The sequence below is a fragment of the Brachypodium distachyon genome, chromosome 5, assembly GCF_000005505.3.
Source record: "Brachypodium distachyon strain Bd21 chromosome 5, Brachypodium_distachyon_v3.0, whole genome shotgun sequence".
Taxonomy (NCBI): domain Eukaryota; kingdom Viridiplantae; phylum Streptophyta; class Magnoliopsida; order Poales; family Poaceae; genus Brachypodium; species Brachypodium distachyon.
In genome coordinates this window covers 18,941,755-18,956,818 of record NC_016135.3, presented here as the reverse complement: position 1 = coordinate 18,956,818, position 15,064 = coordinate 18,941,755, and the positions used below count along the sequence as shown (strand labels likewise).

Here is a 15,064-nt window from a genome sequence, read left to right as displayed (position 1 = left end):
AACTTTTGCGCTGGTTTGTATATATGGCGACCCGTATCACCGTCTGGACAATGTTATTTGGGATACTATTGAGTCTTTTGTGTATGATAACCTCGATATCCCAATGCTATGTATGGGTGACCTGAAAAATATTATGTTACCTGGTGATAAAAGCTCTCCTCGTATTAATGTCTCTCGTATGCAACGTTTTAATTAGTTTGTTAAGAGATGTGGTTTGTTTGATTTAGGCTTCAATGGTCCTGCTTGTACCTGGTGCAACAAGCGCTTCACGTCCAATCCTGTTTTTGAACACTTAGACAGATGCCTTGCTAATGCTGGGTGGTGTGATTGCTTTCCTAATACTAATGTTTATAACCTCCCGATTTTACTTAGTGATCATGCCCCCATTCTTACCATTACTGATTCCAATTTCAAAAGGCCTCGTCTCAAGTTTAAATTTGAAAACTGGTGGTTTTTAGAAAATGATTTTCAAAACATTGCTAAAGCTCAATGGAATGCCACCCAGCATCAGAATTTTTGCACTAGATCTTGTAACCTGGCAGGTACACTTAGGAGGTGGTGCAAGAAGAAAAAACCTCTTCAACAGCAGCTTGATGAAATTCAGGACCAAATTCTTCAGATTCAATCAGGGCCCATACATCCCCAAGATCACAGCAAAGAAGAAGCTCTCACCATCAAATACGAAGAAACTTTAACTAAACTCATTGAGCAGCAAAGGCAAAGAGCCAAGAAGCACTGGGCAACAAATAATGATAGAAATACTTTTTTTTTTCACCAAGCTGTCCTTGAGAGAAGGAGAAAAAACTGCATTGTATCTATACAAGATGATTCAGGTAACACTTATTATAATCCTGAGGAAATTGCTAATACTTTCAAAAATTATTTTGTCTCCTTGTTTTCCTCCTCTAACAATGGACATGATAGACTATTGGAGCGTGAAGCAAATGAGGAGCTCCCTGATGAATATACCTATTCAATTTCAGATAAAGATGAAATTTTGCAGATACTTAAATCCATGAAAAAAAAATGCCTCTCCAGGACCGGATGGCTTCAATGTGGCGTTCTATCTTGTAGCTTGGGATTGGATTGGAGATGACATTGTTAAGGTGGTAAGGAATTTTTTCACCTCAGGTATAATGCTACATAAACTCAATGAAACTCACATTGCTTTAATTCCTAACAAAATGGTTCCTATTTCTACTGCTGATTTTTAGACCTATCAGCCTTTGCAATGTCACTTATAAAATCATCTCTAAGGCCCTTGCTAACAGACTCAAATGTCATCTTCCTGATCATATAGACCCCATGCAACAAGCTTTCATTAAAGGCCGATGTATCAATAAAAATCTAATCATAGCTCAAGAAATAGCCCATTCTTTCAATCTTTCTTCCTGGAACCACAAAGCTTTCATGCTAAAAATCGATTTAGCCAAAGCCTTTAATCGTCTTGAATGGCACTTCATCCGGAGAGCGCTTCTCCGTAAAGGGCTGCATGGTAATTTCATTAATCTCATCATGACTTGTATCTCGTCACCTACCTTCTCCGTTATCATCAATGGCTAACCTTTTGGGAGATTCTCTGGCAGCCGCGGAATAAGACAAGGATGTCCTCTCTCACCGTACCTCTTTGTCCTTGTTGCTAACGAATTATCTATCTCCTTACAGGAAGCGTTGCAGAGTAGACAGCTCAATGGTATCTCTCTTGGCCCACATTGCCCGCCTATTCATTATTTAATGTACGCAGATGATCTTCTGATCTGTGGTCAGGCAACCTGTCAGGAAGCGACTAATGTCCGACAAATCATTGATGACTTTTGTCGTGACTCGGGCCAGACCCCCAACTGGAACAAATCTGCTATTCTCTTTAGTAAAAAAGTTGACCACAATCTTGCTGCCAAAATTAGAAATACTTTCCCTGTTCAGGATCTGGACAATTCCATGCTTCACTTAGGACATCCTTTTATTCCTGCTAAAAACAGATCTGCTGCCTATAACTTCCTCATTAATAAATTCAACTCCAAACTTAATGGTTTCAAGGCCAATCGTCTCTCCCATGCTGGTAGACTCACACTCATCAATTCGGTTTTTTCCTCCATTCCTGTTTACTATATGTCCAACTTCCTTTTTTCCAAAAAATTCTTAGCAAAGCTCAATGCTATCATTAGAAATTTTTGGTGGACTGGAGTCAGGGATAGAGATTCAACCAAACCCTTTTGTCTCAAAAGCTTTGAATGATATTTGCAAACCCAAAAAGATGGGTGGGCTTGGAATCAGAAGCATCCAGGCCATGAATAAAAGTCTTTTAGTCTCTTCAGCCTGGAGAATTGCTAATGAGCCCAATAGCCATCTCTCGCTAATCCTCAAAGCCAAATATTTTACTACTTCCTCCTTCTGGAAGCCCAATTGTAACACTCTCAAATCTGCTTTCTGGGCCTCCATTTCCAAAATTAGACACTTGCTTAATGACTCTTGTTTCTACCAAATCAGAGATGGTAATAACTCCATTTAGAGCTCTCCCTGGTTCCCTTACTGGAAAAATATTCATGATTACCTTAGAATCCAAAGCAGGCCTTTTACTTACCCAGCTATAGTTAAAGATCTTTGGCTTGATAATTGTAAAATTTGGAATGCTAACTTGGTGTTGCAGCTCTTCGATCAACCAGCGACGGATGAAATCCTTACAGCTGCCATTTTACCAAGAGATGGAGAAGATATTCTTTGTTGGAAACACAATGCTTCTGGGATTTGCACTACTAAAGAGGCATATAAATTCTGTGCTCAAAGTCTTCAATCCTCTACTTCCCCTACCATTGATTCTCAACAGGTGTCTTCTGCCATGATGGAAATCTGGAAAAGCAAAACTCTCCTTCCTAGAATAAAGACATTTGCTTGGCGTATCCTTCAAAAAGCACTTCCCACAGGTAAAAGAGCTGGTAAAATTTCTAAACACATCTCAAAAAACTGCATCAGGTGTGGAGCGATTGAGGATGAAGTTCATATTTTCTTTCTTTGCCCCTTTGTGGAGACTGCTTGGTTTGCTTCCCCTTGGTTCATCAGAACTGAAGCCTATGCTATGCAACACAACTCTATCCTCAATATTCTTGCTGCTATTTCTCATTCAGGTCATCCAAATGCTTCCATTCAAAACATCTTCACCTTCCTTTGGTGCATTTGGAAGTCCAGGAACTCTCACCTCTTTAACAGGAAGGTCACCTCTCCTTTACAGATTGCTTCAAATGCAAAAATCTTGCTTGCAGGGTTGGAGCTGGAGTCTACTGCAGATTTGAACAAGAAATAAGATCTTCCTCACTTTTAGTCCACCCCCATTTCTACTTCACAAATTTCTCATTTATAGGGTTTTAACGTCTACTCGGATGCAGCTTGGAAGTTGCCTGGTAATGGCAATGATGCCTCAATTGCAGGTCTTGGTGTCTTCATCGAATCGCTGGACCCAAACAACAGATGCATTGCCCAGGTTCAAGCTACTTCTTCTCCAGTCTCTTCAGCTTTGCAGGCTGAAGCTCTAGGTGGTCTCCTTGCTGCAGAAATTATTTCTCACTTCAATCAGCAGGACGCAAAGCAGATCACAGATAATCAAACTCTGGCTCTTGCATGTCAGCTGAAGGATGTGAACAACCACCCTGGTCACTGATCAATAAGAGCTTATCTTTCACAGATCATTGATATTCATTCTAGGCTGAATACCAGGATGATTTTCACTCCAAGGGACAACAATACTTTAGCCCATCAATTAGCTAAGGATGCTAAGAAAAGGGATAACAGCAGCCCTATCATCTCTTGTACCAATGATCTTCACAGGACTATGGGTTGTCCTTTTAGACACCTTTGTAACTCCCAAAACTCTGTTTTATACAGGCTTCGACATGTACTATGTTGTTAATGAATAAAATTCCTCTCTTACAAAAAAAATTGTCCAAAAATGGATGTATCTATTCCTAAAAAGTGTATACATACATGTAATATTTCGACAAAAAATATGAAACCAAGGGAGTAATAACTAAGTTAGCAACAAATTTGGCTCAAACTTTTTTTTCTAGAATACACCTGGCAGGTGTATCATTGATTTAAAGAAGTGTCCGCGATACGATTACATGGCCCATCGGGCAATTACAACTCGACTATCCGTTATCCCTCCACTCTCTCGGCAAGGCAGCAAAAGAACTACCTCTAAACAACCCAGCCCTAGTCCAAGCTTTAGCCTCGATGCCGATGGAATGAAGGAGCTGAACCACATCAACCCTGGCGTGATCAAAGACGATGCTATTCCTATGCTTCCAGATCGACCAGTAGACAAGGGTTGAGGATGTCTCAAAGTCCTTCCTCTCCTTGCCAACCAGTGGGATCGAAGGCCACCACTCGAGGATGGAGGCGTCGCTCCTTGGGAGCCACTCAGGTCTGCCCCACAGAATCAGCACCTGCCAGCAAATCAGACGCGCGACGGAGCAGCCAAGGAGGAGATGAGAGACACACTCCTGATCCTGATCACAAAGCGGGCACCTGGCCGGGTGATCGAGGCCACGCCGAGCGAGACGATCTGCTGTCCAACAATGGCCACGGCAAGCAAGCCAAACAAAGAACTTGCATTTGATGCTGGGCGCCTTGGATCCCCGAATCAGGTCATGGCCAACCATCTCCGTGCGTCCTTCAAAGAACGCCAGGTAGGCCGATTGCACGGAGAAGTTGCCAGAACTCGTCCACTTCCAGTGGAAGAAATCGTCATGCGAACCAAGCTCCACATCCGCGATCTTATCCCAGAGAAGAAGGAATTGGCGAATACCTTCGCTAGTTAAATTGGGATCCACTGATCAGGCCCAATGATTGTGGTTCAAGCCCTCGGCCACACAGAGACCATCCTCGATTCTCGGGATGATGTCAAGGGCAAACTCCTTGATTCGTTCGCCGGCAAGCCATGGGTCGGACCAAAATCTCGAACCAGCGCCATTGCCCAAAATGACAGACGTAGTGGCTTCAAACAAGGTCACTGAGCCTGCAGGAACCGAGATACCAAGATCCTGCCAGGAACGCCACGGCTCAGTTCTTTCTTGCCAGCACCACTTGGCCTTTAGCGCCAGATTCAACAGCCGGAGATTAGGGATGCCGAGCCCACCGACTCGTTTTGGAGCACAGACAGCATCCCGTGCCACCAGGCAATGACCACCACGAGCCTCCCGGCGCTCTTTCCATAGGAACCCGCGACATAACTTCTCGATAGCACTGATGGAACTCATGGGGAGGTCGGGAGAGAGCATGGAATAAATCGGCATAGCAAAGAGAGTGGACTTCACCAACGTCAATCTCCCACGACTTGACAAGAGGGGCGCAACCCAAGACTGTAGCTTGTCTGCGACCCTATCCACCAGTGGTCGAAATTGGGCCGTGGTGATCTACCGGATGCCAAGCGGGAGGCCCAAGTAGAAACTGGGGAAATCCACAATTGGGCAATGAAGCTCTCTGGCCACTATCAACTTTTGGGCCTCAGGACACCGAATAAGATGGGGCCGCGCTTTTTGCCATATTAGCATGCAGGCCGGAGGCGATTCCGAAATCAGCCAGCAGCTCGAAGCACCCTGAATCCAACACGTCAAGCCGAAAGAAAGCAACCACATCGTCAGCAAAAATGGAAGTGCGTTGCCGCAAACCACAATCAGCCAGAAGACCAGAACAACTTGTCAAGCATGTCCATCGCAAAAACGAAGAGCATAGGAGACAGAGGGTCGCGTTGTCTCAAACCACGACGATGGGAAATTTCTAGGCCGGGGATACTGTTGAGAAAAGCAACCACATCGTCAGCAAAAATGGAAGTGCGTTGCCGCAAACCACAATCAGCCAGAAGACCAGAACAACTTGTCAAGCATGTCCATCGCAAAAACGAAGAGCATAGGAGACAGAGGGTCGCGTTGTCTCAAACCACGACGATGGGAAATTTCTAGGCCGGGGATACTGTTGAGAAGCCCGTGTAGTGGTAATCCCGAGAAGACCACCGATCCGAGAGATCCAGCGAGCGCCAAAGCCCATCCTCGAAAGGACATAAAAAGGGAACGACCAGTGAATGGAGTCAAAGGCCTTGGTGATGTCCAACTTGAGCAAGACGGCGGAACTTCTGGCGACATGCAGATGCCTGGCAGACCGTTGAACCAAGGCAAAATTGTCGTGGAGGTGAAACATTTGGATAAATGTGCTGAAGTTATGTGTCTTATAGTACAATCTACGGTGAGAAATAGTCATGAAAATTATAAGAAGAAATGGATTAAGCAAACAGTTAAAGTACCGCGTGGCATACGTGGTTAGCTCTTAGCTATTCTTTCAAAAACAGTAAATATAAATAAATGCTGGTTAGATTTATTTTCTTGGCCGATTTATTTGCAACTATGGAGTAATGCCTGCCACAGTTGGCTCCGTTTGGGCACAGACTCGGATTCCGAGCAGCAACGATGAAGATCAAACTGACAATAGTAAATAATTTAAAAAGTATATACTTTTGCAGCTTCCAACAGAAGCACCAGTGGTCTAGTGGCAGAATAGTACCCTGCCACGGTACAGACCCGGGTTCGATTCCCGGCTGGTGCATGCTTTTGCTAAATTGTTATGTAGTTGCATTCTTTTTTCATTCTGTCGTCACAAAAAACTTTTCGCGTCGTGTGTCTTGGCTATCGGCATATAGGTGACTACACAAGGCCGATAAATAAACGAAGGTAAACTCCTGGTGAAGCGCGGCTGGCGGCAGAAAAAAAAAAGGGATGAATCAAATAACTGGGCTGAACCGAAACACTGTTGGGCATGACGAAACTTAAGTGCTTCATTCAAATTGCAGTGGGCTGAACCAAAACGCTGTTGGGCATGCATGATGAAACTTAAGTGCTTCATTCAAATTGCAGTGAGACGTAGATATGGTAACACATCTTATAAAGATTTCTTGTTATATACGGCGGCGTTGTCGCGTGCTTATATTTTACCATGAGTTCTTGATTGCACCAATGCTTAATTATGAGATGCTTACATATTTAATTAGTACAGACTTATGTACAGTATACACTAAATTCTCTAAGCACCAATCAAGATGGGTTTGCATTGAAGCGCTCGACCGGAAGAAAGACAAGTTCAACCGTTCCTAGGGCGATTCCCACTCCCCAGGGGTGACTAGTGACGCACGTGCGTTACCAGCATTCTCTGTGCGAACACCTGCGTCCACTTGCCTTCATTGCCACTTCTAGCATCAGTGGCAAGGTGGAACCGGTTCTTCACAATGTGAGTAAATCTATCATTGTGCCTTTTAGGTTTCTGTGTCCAAGCAAAGATGCTATTAGCGGTGGAGATTTTGTTGCCTGAAAATATGTCCATTCGGCTCTATTCCGTCAAGGCGCTGTCTTTTCGGTGTCGACGTGAAGCCAATGAAGGTGTTTCTCGTCGATCTTCTTCTGGCGACCTTGCGGGGTTGTGTGTCTAGCTTGTTGTCATCTCTTTGTTCTCGATCAGAGTGTTGTCTCCGACGTGCTGGAATGATAGAATTATCTTGTCTGCCAAGCTTAATTGGGGTTTATCCCCCCCCAGCCGATGTACGAACAGTGATGTTTTTGTCTTGCGGCTACACATGTGATTTTCTAACGTGGTATTTATAGCTTTTGGTGTCCAATGCAGGGTTTGTATGGCTAAATACGATGACAACCAGTGTGTGTTTTTCGTTTGTACCTGGTCCGACAACCCTCGCCAAGGACCGATTACTGCATGCCTCTGCATGCATGGTTCAGATCACCACGCCACACCCGCCTCGCACCTGCTCGATCGAGGGCACGGATCCATGCCTCGCAACAATCCTCCTTAATTCTTCTCCCCCACACCGACTTTCGCTCTCCACCATCCCCCGTCTACTCTCCGTCTCCTGATCCATCCCGTGCTCCGAGACCTATCCAAGCTCTCCAAATCGTCGATCCAATGCATGCGGCTATAAAATTCCTCCACTGTCTACCACCCTAGAACTTTCCCAAACCTCGTCTCACGCGTGCCGTCGCCATCCTGATCGACGTTCCCGGCCGTTCCACATCGTCGAGGCGACGTCGACCCTGCTGTGTCGATCTCCACCGGCCAGTACGCGCGCAGTTTCTGGCATTGGTTTTTGAGGTATATCTGAGCTTTTATAGTCATTCATTGTTACGTAAACCCAGAACTAACCTCTCCAACAATTTGCATCTTCAAGATCCGTTTAACTACATCTTCCTTTCTTTGTCCCGCGGGTTCCAATAGTTCGAGGTTCCGTTTATCACCGCGATTGCTGGATTTTGAATCTTGGGTTTGGGGTATAATACTACTCCATTATTTAAGGCAACCAAACAGTCTTTCAAACGGTAGTTTGTACACTACTCCATCTAGGACATACTGGGAGTCTGGGATTGGGTTTCCTCTTCTCAATATATGGCTGTATTCCTAAAAGGGACCATTCTTAAAGGATGTTTACCCTTCCTTGACGGCCCTGCAAGAATTAATGTGCAGTATATTCTTATTTTTTGCACCATATTTTTGTACCACGCCATGTTTGTCCACTTTTTTTTTTCATATCCGAGCCGACGTTGATGCTCTGAATTTGTGATCTGTCTGTTAATATAAAATTTATTTTTGAACGGAATAGTCTACTTTACTTCGTAAAGATTTCAAATTACAACATAGTTAGTGGCAGAGCTTCAACAATAACAGGCAGAGGCAAAAAAAATGAACCTAGAATCCGGTGAAAGAAGAAAGAAAAGAGAAAAAAAACAAAACAAAGTGAAAGTAGGTAAAATTGATGGGCTATCTCTCCCCCTGAACATAACACAACCATAATTTATTCTACATAGCGTGTTGTCGTGTATTCTCTATGCTAATACAGGTGAATTTTTTTTAGGGCGTGACCAAGCTCATTTGAACATTCTGGTGCAGAAAGGCCCTAGAATGCAATGGAAGGGGGTGGTGCTGTAGCAGATAAGGCTGAATTCAAGGACTGTCTACGCCTAACTTGGAGCCAGCCTTTTATTCTTCGACTTGTTTTTTCTGCTGGAATCGGGGGTCTTCTTTTTGGTTATGATACTGGTATGTGATGTTGTTGCATGTCAAGATACAGACACCACAACGCTGATGTCTATTTTTACTGCTGAAGTACCAGTGTACCATGAATGAATAATGATGCCTATACAGGCAACTTGGATGGGAAATCATCTCTTTACTGACCTATATATTTTGTTGCTAGGTGTCATATCTGGAGCACTTCTGTTCATTCGAGATGATTTCATTGTGTTGGAAAAGAACACTGCTCTAAGGGTAGGGGTGTGGCTACTCCAGTGATTTTGGTTCAACCAGAGTGTTACTCATGATAACAGTTGATGACCTTGCTGATGCTATATATGCAGGAAACAATAGTGAGTATGGCTGTAGCTGGAGCTATTGTTGGAGCTGGACTCGGTGGCTGGATGAATGACAGATTTGGAAGGAGGCCTTCCATCCTAATCGCCGATGCTCTGTTCTTTGCAGGTGCCATGATCATGGCCTTTGCCCCGACACCCACAGTTATTATTGTGGGGAGGGTCTTTGTCGGTCTTGGGGTCGGAATGGCTTCCATGACAGCACCTCTCTACATCTCTGAAGCATCCCCAGCTAAAATAAGAGGCGCGCTGGTGAGCACAAATGGCCTTCTCATCACTGGAGGGCAGTTCATGGCATACCTTATCAATCTGGCGTTCACCAAGGTACTAAGAGACATACACTGAACTTGGATGATTGGACAGACAATCAAATCTTTTAACCAAATGGTGGCAAAAAATGTTATCTCCATGAATTCCAACAGGTGCCTGGAACCTGGAGGTGGATGCTTGGCATTGCAGGAATCCCTGCTCTTCTTCAGTTCATACTAATGTTGACACTGCCAGAATCACCAAGATGGTTATACAGAAAGGTCTGTATTTCTGTATGAATGTAACACCATTTCATATGCAAGAATCATAAGCTATTATTGAATTACTGGAAAACACCTTTGCCAACACAGGCTAGTGTATCATAAGCTATTGAATTGAACTTTAAAATGTTTACAGTATGTCTTTCAAAAGAAATGTGCTCAAAATTCCTTAACTCTGTTGGTTAACATAACAGGATAGGAAAGAGGAAACCGCAGCCATCCTGCGGAAGATTTACCCCGCAAACGAGGTCGAACAAGAGATCGAATCCCTGCGTAAATCGATCGACGACGAGATACTCCTGGAGGGGTCCATCGGCGGCGACCAGGGCATGTTGGGCAAGCTGAAGAAGGCGTTCGGAAGCAAGGTCGTCCGCCGCGGTCTCATGGCGGGCGTCATCGCGCAGGTCGCCCAGCAGCTGGTGGGCATCAACACGGTCATGTACTACAGCCCGACGATCGTGCAGCTTGCGGGCTTCGCGTCCAACGACACGGCCATGGCGCTCTCCCTCATCACCTCGGGGCTCAACGCCGTGGGCTCCATCGTGAGCATGTTCTTCGTGGACCGGGCCGGCCGGAGGCGCCTGATGCTCATGAGCCTCGTCGGCATCGTCGTGTGGCTCGCCGTGCTCGGTGGCACGTTCCTCGGCGCCGCCCGCACTGCGCCGCCCGTGAGCGAGCTGGAGACGCTGCGTTTCGCCAACGAGACGTGCCCGGAGTACAAACCGCAGCTCCACTGGAGCTGCATGGACTGCCTCAAGGCCGAATCCACCTGCGGCTTCTGCGCTGACCAAAGAGACAAGGTACGGTAAAACTGAGATCCCCTGTAAGCATTGCCGGCTCGTTAACTGATGATTGTGCAAATGTTTTTTCAACACATGTACATATATACAGTTTCTTCCGGGCTCGTGCTTGGCACTGAGCAACGTGACGAGGGGGATGTGCCGTGCCGACAACCGTGAGTTCTACTCGGAAGGGTGCCCGAACAACTTCGGGTGGCTGTCGCTGCTGGCGCTGGGCGCGTACATCGTCTCCTACTCGCCCGGAATGGGCACCGTGCCGTGGATCGTCAACTCGGAGATCTACCCGCTGCGGTTCAGGGGCGTCTGCGGCGGCATCGCGGCCGTGGCCAACTGGGTGTCCAACCTCATCGTGACGCAGACGTTCCTGACGCTCACCGAGGCGCTCGGCACGGCGTCAACCTTCTTCCTCTTCTGCGGCGTCTCCACGCTGGCGCTCGTCGTCGTGTACCTCACCGTGCCGGAGACCAAGGGCCTGCAGTTCGAGGAGGTGGAGAAGATGCTCGAGAGCAAGGACTACAAGCCCTGGAAGAGGTACCGCCCCCAGCCGGCGAAAAGGCGCGAAGTCGGGCTGGCCGTGCCATGAGAAATCTTCATCCCCACTAATCGAATTCTTTGCAGGTTCCAAGTAGAAATAATTGACAGATATATATATTAGAGCTCTTCTTATGTTTTAGTGTGTTTTAATGAATCTGAATCTTCGTTTCAGTGCCGGAATGTGGTTATTTAAGCTGTAGTGTATACTACTAGTATTATATCAGAGCTGCACCTGTGCTTTAGAACATCGAGCCTTAATCTTTTAGCATATTGTTGTTTCAGGGGGGGAACAAATGGATATCCATCCGAAGCATGTTTATCCATTAATAACGATCGATATCCATCCAAAGCTTCCGGTGCGCCCCTTTGGCGTGCGGTCGTCTCTACCGTGCCCGCTGGACCGTATAACGGGGCCAATTATGCTGATCCATTACGGACGTCCACGAGCTGATCCGGGCCGGATTACGGTGCCGCCCAACGTTTCCACCTGGACCCAAATTATACGTGCGTGGCACAACGCGTGGAGATGATAAAGATGGGCTTAGGGTGAATGCGTGACGTACTGTGCGATGGACTACACAAGCCGTCACGTTTATAGTTCGCCCAAGCGCGCGGCGCATGCAGAGAAGGCTCTAGCAGTCTAGCTTGGAGTCGCGTCAGGACGAAGTCAGCTCGCTCATCGATCTCGTCGCCGGCGTGCCTTGCCATATCCTGATATCTCCATACGTGATACGTGCACACTTCCGCCGCGACTGCGTTTGCGGCACCCTCCGTGCCTTTTTATCTCCTCGCGCCTACGCGCGTACGTGTATAAGAGGAGCGGAACGCCAGAGCATTCTTCGTATCATAACTCGCCTAGCATTGATTGTTCCCCTTGGTAACGTACTAGTACTCTCAGTCGAGCTGAAAATTGGGGTGATAAAGAGCCTCATGGCATTGGCAGGGGAGGGGGATAAGGCGCCGCTTACTGCCGCAATGTCGTCGGTGGCCGAGGAGGCGCCGATGACCGCCGACCGGCCGGTCCCGGCAGACCTGGAGACGCGCATTCCAAAGCCATGTACGTAAGATTCTCCTCGGACTTTCCAGTCCCCTGCACAGTCGATCGATTGCGTGTTTTACAGCAAAGCCACTTCCTGTGTATGCAGACTTGGCTCGTGCTCTGGTTGCGCCCGACGTGTACCATCCTGAAGGAACCGAGGAGGCCGGGCACGACCACGGGCAGATGAGCGTGCTGCAGCAGCATGTGGCCTTCTTCGACCTGGATCGCAACGGCGTCATCTATCCCTGGGAAACTTACGGAGGTGACGCACGATGGCCCGTAGCTAGAGCCTGTTTTTGTTTGGAACGCAGTTAATGGACACGTCATTTTTCAGTTGGCACGAGTCTTAATAGTTAATCAGTACACTTTGCCGCATGAATATTAGTATATTACTAGATGCATGATCTCTCGAAAAAAAATTTACTAGATGCAGCATACACTTGAGAGTACTTGACGGTCGACTGTTAAATCTTGGTAATCTTAAAAACACGAATCCAGGACTGAGGGCGCTGGGCTTCAACATGATCGTGTCCTTCATCTTGGCAATAGCCATAAACTGTGGTCTGAGCTACCCAACTCTGCCCGTAAGTACAAAAAAATTAGAAGTTGAGGAACGTTATTTATATTATTGTTTTCTGAACTCTAGCAGCAAGCTATTATTCATCTGATCTTTTGTGATCCGGACGCAGGGCTGGATACCATCTCCCCTGTTCCCGATATACATCAAAAACATCCACAGGGCTAAGCATGGCAGCGATACCGCAACTTATGATACGGAGGGAAGGTAGCTTCAGTTCAATTTTATATACTCCCTCCCTCCCGAATTAACTGGTACAGAAAGAGTATTACTAGTTCAGTACATCATATGGTGTGCTAGTTACATGTCCAATCGTGAAATTGTAGGTTCATGCCGGTAAATTTCGAGAGCATATTCAGCAAGAACGCCCGCACAGCGCCGGACAAGCTTACATTTGGTGAGATTTGGAGGATGACAGAAGATCAGAAGATGGCGTTTGACTTCTTTGGACGGTGAACACTTGCGTGTTTAAGTATCTTCTGCTTCATTTTTTCATCACACGAACACGAGTGTTCACTGATGCCTATACGTAAATCCATGTTTATTTGATTCAGTATAGCTAATAAGGGGGAGTGGATATTGCTATACGTGCTTGCGAAAGACGATGAAGGGTTCCTTTCGAGAGAGGCTATTCGTCGCTGCTTCGATGGAAGCCTCTTCGAGTTCATTGCCCAGGAGAGGAAGGAAGCCCATGAGAAGCACGAGTAGGCTGTGCAAGCCTACAACGCTTTCATCCCCGAAATACCATCCTGTGAACCAGCTACCTAATGTGTATATGCTTGTGAAATAGTAGAATAATGAATAAAGGTTTAGGGGATAAAAGTTGTGTATACAATTGTACTTGGAGTGCCTTCGTGTGTATGATTGTGGACCAACTACCTAATGTACATATGCGTATGAAATAATAAAATTATAAATAAAGGTTCGAGGGATCTAGAGCTGCAAATTTTTGACCCTCAGGGTACCCTTTTACCATACTTAGTTCAAACAAATGAACTAGTTTTCTAAAAAGTTATGTCACTTTAAAATTTTAGTTCATTTGGTTAAACTAAGTAGGGTCAAAAGGTACCTTGAGGGTAAAAAATTTGCAGCTCTAGAGGGATCAAACTTGCGCATGCAATTGTACTTCAGCAGATAAATAATGTGTTCTTGGTTCCATGATGATTTTTTTAGTTGAGTTCTTCGCGACCGGGTGACCTCGCCGTTCCCTCCAGTAAGCATAACTCCATGAATTATAGTAGTTCCTCCGACCCATATTACTTGTATCAAATTTGTTGAAATATGGATGTATCCATATTTAGAAAGCGTCTAGATACATGTAATATTTCGACAAGTAATTCAAACCGGAAAGTGTACCATTTTTCAGATATACAAGAAATTGCAGTGCTAGAAGTTAACCCTTTAATGAATGTTAATTTATTTTAGAAATATTTTTCACCAAGCTTAGGAAAGTGTTTATTGCTTGTTAGTACCAGTACACTAACCAAGCTTCACATATTCATCATAAAAAAGTGTTGCAGTATATACTTCCTCCGATCCATAAAGTGTCGGAGATTTAGTCTAAATTTATACTAACCTTGTACTAAATCCCAACACTTATTATAAATATGAAAAAGTAGTAAAAAAAGGATAAACAAAAATAAAGAAAAGGAAAAAAACAGAAACGAAAATAAAATACTCGCTCCGTCCCATATTAAATGACAACATATTACATGTATCTAGACATTTTTTGAATATAGATACATTATTAGACAAATTTGATTCACCTGATTTCACGTGGGACGGAGGGAGCAGAAAAATGTGACCGGCAGGGCACGAGGCTGCGTCATTCAGAAAGATGCGATGTCCATCAGTGCAGAATAGCCGGGACTGAATTTGCACTGATCAAGGCCAAAATCTATATGTAGGCTTAGCTGTGCGAATCGTTGTTGGCCCGGCCCAACTAGAACGAGCACGCGGGCGTGGGTTCCCAATCTTTGCGGTGCGTGCTCGCGTCTACCGTGGTCGTCTGGGCCGCGTCTACGCCAGATCGATTACTTCGAGTCGCCCGTCGGCCCGTTGGCTGTCATCAGTTCTGGGCTTCTGGCTGGTCGGCGCAGTTCTCTCCGTCGCGCATCGTGCGTGTGAGACAGCCCACATGTATCCATTTCAGCGAGCCGAACCAGCAGGGCCTGGCG

General features: G+C 45.8%; 2 protein-coding genes and 1 non-coding gene across 4 annotated transcripts; all 3 read left to right on the top strand.

The window, feature by feature from the left end:
* The first annotated feature begins 6,517 nt into the window (after nucleotides 1–6,517).
* Nucleotides 6,518–6,588, top strand: TRNAG-GCC. Its single transcript has one exon. It is a non-coding gene; the product is annotated as a tRNA-Gly (tRNA).
* A 1,420-nt stretch (nucleotides 6,589–8,008) lies between these two features.
* LOC100836829 (probable inositol transporter 2) lies at nucleotides 8,009–11,464 on the top strand. Of its 2 annotated transcripts, none has more exons than XM_003580071.3 (7): nucleotides 8,009–8,136; nucleotides 8,894–9,078; nucleotides 9,236–9,306; nucleotides 9,396–9,731; nucleotides 9,830–9,937; nucleotides 10,132–10,737; nucleotides 10,829–11,464. In XM_003580071.3, the coding sequence occupies exons 2-7, from the start codon at nucleotides 8,946–8,948 to the stop codon at nucleotides 11,318–11,320; spliced, it is 1,746 nt and encodes a 581-aa protein (XP_003580119.1). In that variant the 5' UTR covers nucleotides 8,009–8,136; nucleotides 8,894–8,945; the 3' UTR covers nucleotides 11,321–11,464. The 2 variants fall into 2 exon arrangements, with proteins under 2 accessions (XP_003580119.1, XP_024312007.1); XM_024456239.1 differs by having other exon boundaries at nucleotides 8,097–8,136; nucleotides 8,929–9,078.
* Nucleotides 11,465–12,201: 737 nt separating this feature from the next.
* Nucleotides 12,202–13,595, top strand: LOC100841608 (peroxygenase). Its single transcript, XM_003581371.3, has 6 exons — nucleotides 12,202–12,328; nucleotides 12,417–12,572; nucleotides 12,809–12,894; nucleotides 13,000–13,094; nucleotides 13,214–13,339; nucleotides 13,442–13,595. The coding sequence occupies exons 1-6, from the start codon at nucleotides 12,202–12,204 to the stop codon at nucleotides 13,593–13,595; spliced, it is 744 nt and encodes a 247-aa protein (XP_003581419.1).
* Nucleotides 13,596–15,064: the final 1,469 nt, after the last annotated feature.

What these genes read in the sequence shown, in the direction of transcription:
- LOC100836829 (XM_003580071.3), top strand. Translation starts at nt 8,946, where the DNA reads ATGGAAGGGGGTGGTGCTGTAGCAGATAAGGCTGAATTCAAGGACTGT. An exon ending in CAAGATGGTTATACAGAAAG is followed by an intron (nt 9,938 to 10,131) that starts GTCTGTATTTCT and finishes TTAACATAACAG; the next exon opens with GATAGGAAAGAGGAAACCGC. An exon ending in GCGCTGACCAAAGAGACAAG is followed by an intron (nt 10,738 to 10,828) that starts GTACGGTAAAAC and finishes ACATATATACAG; the next exon opens with TTTCTTCCGGGCTCGTGCTT.
- LOC100841608 (XM_003581371.3), top strand. Translation starts at nt 12,202, where the DNA reads ATGGCATTGGCAGGGGAGGGGGATAAGGCGCCGCTTACTGCCGCAATG. An exon ending in TGAGCTACCCAACTCTGCCC is followed by an intron (nt 12,895 to 12,999) that starts GTAAGTACAAAA and finishes ATCCGGACGCAG; the next exon opens with GGCTGGATACCATCTCCCCT. An exon ending in GCGTTTGACTTCTTTGGACG is followed by an intron (nt 13,340 to 13,441) that starts GTGAACACTTGC and finishes TATTTGATTCAG; the next exon opens with TATAGCTAATAAGGGGGAGT.